Source organism: Montipora foliosa, chromosome 4 (genome assembly GCF_036669935.1).
Source record: "Montipora foliosa isolate CH-2021 chromosome 4, ASM3666993v2, whole genome shotgun sequence".
Taxonomy (NCBI): domain Eukaryota; kingdom Metazoa; phylum Cnidaria; class Anthozoa; order Scleractinia; family Acroporidae; genus Montipora; species Montipora foliosa.
Window position 1 is genome coordinate 17,762,837 of NC_090872.1, and position 7,051 is coordinate 17,769,887.

The 7,051-nt window shown below is 38.8% G+C and overlaps 1 protein-coding gene across 1 annotated transcript in view; it reads left to right on the forward strand.

Annotated features, from left to right (window-relative positions):
- The window catches only part of LOC138000110 (PC3-like endoprotease variant B), a 7,012-nt gene extending 1,319 nt beyond the window's left edge, over positions 1–5,693 (forward strand). Inside the window, exons 2-5 of the mRNA XM_068846280.1 lie at positions 2,167–2,570; positions 3,728–3,907; positions 4,625–4,870; positions 5,093–5,693. Coding sequence (XP_068702381.1) covers positions 2,167–2,570; positions 3,728–3,907; positions 4,625–4,870; positions 5,093–5,557 — 1,295 coding nt within the window. The 3' untranslated portion in view covers positions 5,558–5,693. The remainder of the gene's footprint in view (positions 1–2,166; positions 2,571–3,727; positions 3,908–4,624; positions 4,871–5,092) is intronic.
- Positions 5,694–7,051: the final 1,358 nt, after the last annotated feature.

A 7,051-nucleotide genomic window follows, 5' to 3' on the forward strand; every position in this document is an offset into this window, starting at 1 on the left:
AGTTTCCGAGTATTATGCTCAAGAATTAAGTTATGCGCATACTTAAAGTTTTTCTCTGAACTGCGCTGTTTGTAAATACGGCAAATTGATTTCTTTCTTATATGTCAAGACCTGTTGCGGTCCACCCTGCATTTTGTGAAATGTTCTTGCAGGGAAGGAAACCTATTGGACAAAACAGAAAGACTAAACGCGGCAATCTGGTTTCAGAATCCTTATTTGGTCCTGTATACTTTATGCAATTTAAAGCTACAGTTTTGCAACTAATTTAAATATAAATTGCCTTTATGAACATTAAGGCGTTTTTAAACAATCCGCATATTGACCAACCATGAAGTCTTTAATTTAGCGTCGTCTGTTTGTCTTATAATTGTCACAGAACCCTCACTGTTTCCTCACTTTTCACACGCAAACGTCAAATGAACACCTGTTTTCTGAGTGATCCAGTCTGTTCGTTTTGGAAATTCGAACCGCCGCTTTTTTGCGCTCAACACTTAAAGTGCACCCTCACGACACCGTCATTTTAGTGAATAGTCGGGCAGAAGTTTCATTTCATACATATTTCATTTCACGTATATGTAAATCAAAAAGGTGTGATGACGGACAACTTTTTAAGGCTTACGAGTACTCTTAAAAACGTTTGGGATTTAGACCTTCATCAGTTTAAAGTTTACAATTACACACGCTGATAACTGATGTAGGTATAATACCAAGACGTTTTGAATATACTTTTCAAGCCTTCAAAAATTTTCCATCCTCTAACCTTTTTAACCTGCGGGGAAATTCGTGTGTCGAGGATTCAGTCGACTGCGAACCTCAAAAGGATCCTCCTCTTTCTACTTATTTCACATATATAGTCAACAAAAATCAGTTCAGTTATTCTTTTTCGTGTTATCGTTATTATTTGTTTGTATTTCTTTTCACAAATATGAATACTTGATATTGCAAAAGCGTTTGGATGAACGTTATAATCTCATAGTTGCCACGACATCTAAACCCTTATATCAATAATATTCTCCAGTATTTACCGAAGTGGAGGTGGCGTGGTGGATGTTTACCGAGCCGCGAAGCTAACCACCGACACTGAGGTGAAAAAAGAGGATATTACATGGCCGCTCGGAGATACGAAATTTCTCCTCTTGTGCTGAAAAATATTAACTTGTTCGCTGCGACTTCGTCTCGGTGAATATTCACCGATAATCACTTCGCCTGAGGCGGATAATTGTTTTCGTATAAATACACAGGTGATTATTTCAAAAAAGAGAAAAAAAACTATTTCAGCAAGAAAATCATTTTCACTTACAGTGGCAAAACGACTACTGGCAGCCATTTTGTCCGCAGAGGTGATTATCAGCTGATAATCCGAGATAGAGCGCGCGATTTTGTATAATCACCTGTGTATTTTTACTACTACTACTACTAATAATAATAATAATAATAATAATTATTATTATTATTATTATTATTATTATTATTATTATAATAAAAAAACCTTTATTGAAAATCAGTCAGTTAACACAGAAATTATTAACAATATAAAAAAATATATATATTCTGTTCCAATTATAAAAAACAGTTCAAGTTCATTGTTCATTTACACAAGCAAACAAAAACAAAAAAAACAAAAATATATATGCACATGTTATTGTTATTATTAGTATTAATGTAAATAACTTTATTTTTATTTTTAATTCGAATAATAATAATAATAATTATTATTATTATTATTATTATTATTATTATTAACGAAGTCTGGGTATGAGGTTCACTGAAAAAGATCGAGATAGGACGCAGCTCTTTACAACCTCTAATTTCATTGGATCCCTTTAGCACGCAGCTCAATTTTTTTTTGAGTTGGAGTCCATTGTTGCCTTTGTATCGTTCTTTGTGTCCATTGTTTTCTGAACCAATCCCGAGAGCCGTTGTAATAGCTGCGTACTGACCTAAAAGGTCCTGGTGCTCGACTAATCCTTTTATAAGCTAACCATTTTTTAATTAATAACCCTTTGACGTCCAAACAGGCCGAAACCGGCCAGATTTAGTTTTTTACTCTATCTAACGCCAGACGATTTTACTCATCAGTGGGGAACCCCTGGGAGTCAATGGGTTAAAGAGTAATTATTCATGTTTTCAACTAATTCAGAAACGTTTTCGTTTTTAAATAACCAGGAAAAGGAGCAATTTTCGTGTGGGCAACTGGTAATGGCGGTCATTCGCAGGATGACTGCAGTTGCGATGGTTATACTTCCAGTATATACACATTATCCATTGGTTCCATTAGCCCTGGTGGTTATTGTACATTATATGATGAGAAATGCCCCTCTACTATGGGTGTGGTTTATACAGGGGACATTGGGGAAAGCAAACGTGAAAGTTACGGCAATCTCGTCACCACTTCGTTGTTCAACCAATGTGTGGAATCATTTTCTGGGACTTCGTGTGCAGCGCCTTTAGCTGCTGGTGTGTTCGCGCTGGTTTTGCAAGCAAACCCTGATCTTACTTGGAGAGACATGCAACATTTGGTTGTTGAGACTGCGCTTAAAAATGATCCTCAAAGCTCATCATGGAATACGGTATGAAAAGGGTTGACATTTTAATTAAGGACGACAAACCAGTCAAGGGAGGCTGACAATCCGGAACTTTGGCAACCAGGAAAAAGAGGAGAAAAACATTTTATAAAAGTTTGGCGATTCTTAGAACCATTTTCTTTCTTTTTTCATAGAGGTGCTTAAACCCTATATTACATCCATTTAGAAATCATAGGTGATTCTTACAATCTGATTGGCTCTCATTTATTATCGAGTCTCACTATTTTTTGCTCTAAATCGCATCTTTTCCACAATGAGAAAAGAACACTAAAACAAAACAACCAATCAGATTTCAACGCTTGCTGAAAGTAACCAATCAAATTACAGGATAATGAAAAAGCCACTGTGTGGTGAATATTTGCAAATTTTGTTCGCAACTGGATCAATTAAATATTGGATGAAGGGGTAGTTTCTAAAGAAACTGTGGTGCTGCGTCGGTGGGGAAGTAGTATACAAAAATTTGGTTTATCAACGGAGTTGATAATGTAAATTGACCACCGTACAGAGATTCTAAAAGCTTTTAGAATCTCTGTACGGTGGTCAATTTACATTATCAACTCCGTTGATAAACCAAATTTTTGTAAATTAAATATTGGTACTGACTAAAATCCTGTATTTGAGCAATTTTATTGTGCGATTTCTAAATGGATCTAATAAAGTGGTAATCGAACTTCGTCACAGTCGTGCAATTTTGGTCTGAAGTCATACCTCTGTTTTCAAATCGAACTTGCACTGCGTGCTCGTTCAATTTTGAAATCACACGTATCGCACTTCACTCACTTCAATTACCATTATTTATCACATACGGGGCAAAATAACTGAACGCTGATTGCCTGTGATAAAGGGCATTGTTTCTTAATCACGAGGGCACTAAGGCATGATTACTTGATCCTGATTGGTTAACAACCTTTTCAGTATCCAGAGCAAAGTTATCCCAAATTCGCGAAGAGGACAATTTTGCAAAAACTTTGAAAATACGAGGGAAACTAATTTATAATTGCCCTCGGGTCCTTGCGATTACCTGATTACCTACATCAAGAGAGGATGACCTCATCTCCTCTTGCCTGCACTAATGACAACTCCACTTTGACGGAAATTCTTGAACTTGGCAAATTAACATATCCTTTTCTGTGCATTTACAGAACGCTGCTGGACATAGCTACAATAACTGCTATGGTTTCGGCGTTTTGAACGCTCTGTCCCTGGTAAAGAAGGCAAAAGACTGGAAACACGTGGGACCACAAATGAAGCATGAGGTGGAAGGTGAATTGAAAAGTAGAGAAACAAGGGAGATAAAATCAGGAGGAAACTTGATTTTAAAGGTAAGGCTAATTAATGCCGACCGTATGTTTTAACAGTGTTAGGACCCTTCTAAGTTGTGATCTGTCAATGCAAGTCAGTGATCTGTTGTCAATGGAGCAGCGCGCTGAACACCACCGCGCGCTCGGTTTGTCACGCAATCGAGAGAAACGGTTACGTGACAAACCACGATTAAAGCGCGCAGTTTGATTGAAAGAAAAGAGACTGCTAACACTCCAAAATAAAAAATCATATGATCTAAAACAAAAACAGACGCTGGCAAATAAGTGAGCCAATCATGACGCGAAGCCAAGAAATACCACCCTTAAAAAGCGCGGGAAGCAAAAGAGGAGAGCAAATCACAGTTTCCGGCTCATTTAAACTCTTACTCTGTTGTCACGGTAGTTCATCGAAGTCATCTCAACATTCAGTTGAAGACATTAAAAGTGTACTAGTCGTTAGTCAAAATCTGGTTCCTATGTTTCTTTATGTTCCTCTTCCGTTAAGGAAGTTCATTCTTTCAGCTTGTAAACCAAGCAGCGACTTTTTCAGCCTTTTGTCAAGTCTTTCTCAAATCCCAAACAGTTTCAAGGTCTTGATTCTCCAAAGGTTTCCGTTTAAAAGCCTGAGCCCAATCAAGCCCAGCTTCCAACAAGCGAGTAGATTTTGTTTCTCGAGTCATTCCATGATTGCGTTGCCAGTGTTAACTGACATAATCACGGATTATTTTATATCAACAGCTCAACAATGACGACAATTCCATAACTAAATTGGAACATGTTCAACTAGTTTTGTCAGTGACACATCGCCGCAGGGGTGATCTGGTTATAGATCTCACTTCTCCCCAAGGGACAACTTCCAGGCTGCTCGCCAAAAGGCCGCAAGATGATGCTACACATGGACTGGACGCATGGCCGTTCACGTCCGTGGAATTTTGGGGAGAAAATCCTCAGGGGGAATGGACATTAAAAATTTCAGATGAAAAGGTAAGCAAAATTGGTTTGGCAAATGCTTTGAATTACAGTCTTGCGCTAATCAGAGGCAGTGATTTGTTAAGACGCGCTTTTCCGCGTTGTGATTGGACTATTGGACTGACAATGTCTGCTGAGATTGGTCAACGCATTTTGGCTTTGTTTTACGGAACTCAATTTTGTGCGAGTACCTTACGTCAGTCAAAAGTGCTAATCATTCTTGTCTCTCCTTTCTAGTCCGACAATAGCTTCTCTCCCAGGAATTCGCTGTTTGACATTTTATTGGATGAAGAGAAGTCCACACACAAAGATAAATCTTTTAGTCAAAACGACTTTGGTCATGGACGCTTCAAAGAAGATTACCTGTCACTTACGACGAGATCGAGAGAAAGGTTCTCCGAGGAAAGAGACGAGCCCAATTACCCGCGGGAATTTCAACATGGCCGCTTTAAAGAAGATTATATGAAGTTAAAGGAGGATGCAGCACAGGAAAAGGTATCAGAAAAAAAGGATAAACCCAATTTCCCGCGAGAATTAGCACATGGACGGTTTAAAGAGGATTACATGAAGTTAAAAGCGGATTCCAATGCACCGAGCAATGTGGACAGTGATGAGTCTGAGTGTTCGCTGTCAGGAGACTTGGAAGGACCTGTAGCAGGCTGTGTCACACAATGGTCTCTCGTCACATATGGCACTGCCTAGCGTGACTATCCTTTAACTGGGGTTGGAGGCGTGCTAGTATTGAATTAAACAACTTTCTAAGACTTTAACTTTCAGGCAATCGTGGTTATTCCACGTGCATTGCCTTTGTTTAATTTACAGTGCGACGCGCCTTACCGTACCCTGCGAGCAGAGGCCCTTCGATCTTCCTAGATAAGTCGGGAAGAGGAAGGGACCTCTGCCAGCCGGCTCGACATTTCGTGTTGAGCATGCGTTAAAAATTCAAACGTAACGTATTCGGGAGTCAGTCACGCCTGACTAGTAACCGCAAAACCAGAAAACCAAAACAAACAGTAACGGATATTTTCGAACAACTCTGGCAAACACACGACAACCAAGGAATCATTTTCTCAAGATAGTTCAAGTTTTTAAATTGCCATTTTAATTTTTACTGAAAAAATTAATAGGTTTCTCAATTCTGGTAAACTAGCTTCTGTAACCGACATACGGAAAAATTCTCATGGGAATTTAGACAGTTTAAAAATTGTCACGCTGTTGTAAATTTAAAAAATATTGATGACGCGTGGCGATTGATCATGCGCACAAATAAAAAAAACAGGTTTGGCAAGTTGAAACTGGACTGACTCATCCATTTCTTTGGATGAGCGGCAAATCAAAGAAAGTCGAGCCGGCTGGCAGAGGTCCCTTCCTCTTCCCGACTTATCTAGGAAGATCGAAGGGCCTCTGCTCGCAGGGTAGCCTTACCGTGGCCACCCAACAAACTTTCACATTTGACAACTACGTGTAAGTTTGTCAACTCAAACAACCCATTCAACGGTGTTCAACTTACAACCGTGCGAACTTTGCAAGGATGGGTGACTGTCAATCATATTCGCTCACCCTGATCGGTGTATAAGTTTTAAAAAAACTTTGTTAGGTGGCCACAGTAAGGCGCGTCGCACTGTAATTGTTGAAATTTGACCCCTTGAAACATTTCATCATGAAAAAACTGCGGTAAAATATGTAGAAATAAAAATCTTATTTGAGAGATTGTTAAAACGGATGACGTTTCGAAGCTTGAACAACCGACTAACACTGCAAGTTTGCTCTTGCATTTTCAAAACCTCGTTCATAAACGTTACAAAACAGGTTCATTGAAAAGAATGTTACATTGTGCACATGCTCTGTCGTATAGAAACGAAGCTTTAGGTGATCAAAAAGTTCCATTTAATCCCAACCGTCTTCACTATCCAATTGGTCTTATTTTTACCATAGAAACGTGTTTTGGAAATGTTAAAGATCAGATTGCTGCCGGTGCAGTTGGCGAGCAAATGCGCGATTTGTCGATAAAATCGGCCTTACTTTCATGCAACCTATTTAATTAAAAATTCATAACCCACATGGACTTCTAATATTGTAAAACAGTACATGTAGTGCGTCGTTCACTTACTTTCATGTGATCTGTTGGTGTGATTGCAGACTATGGGTATACAGCACGACATCTTCATCAGCTCATTCCTGAACACAAAAATTCGG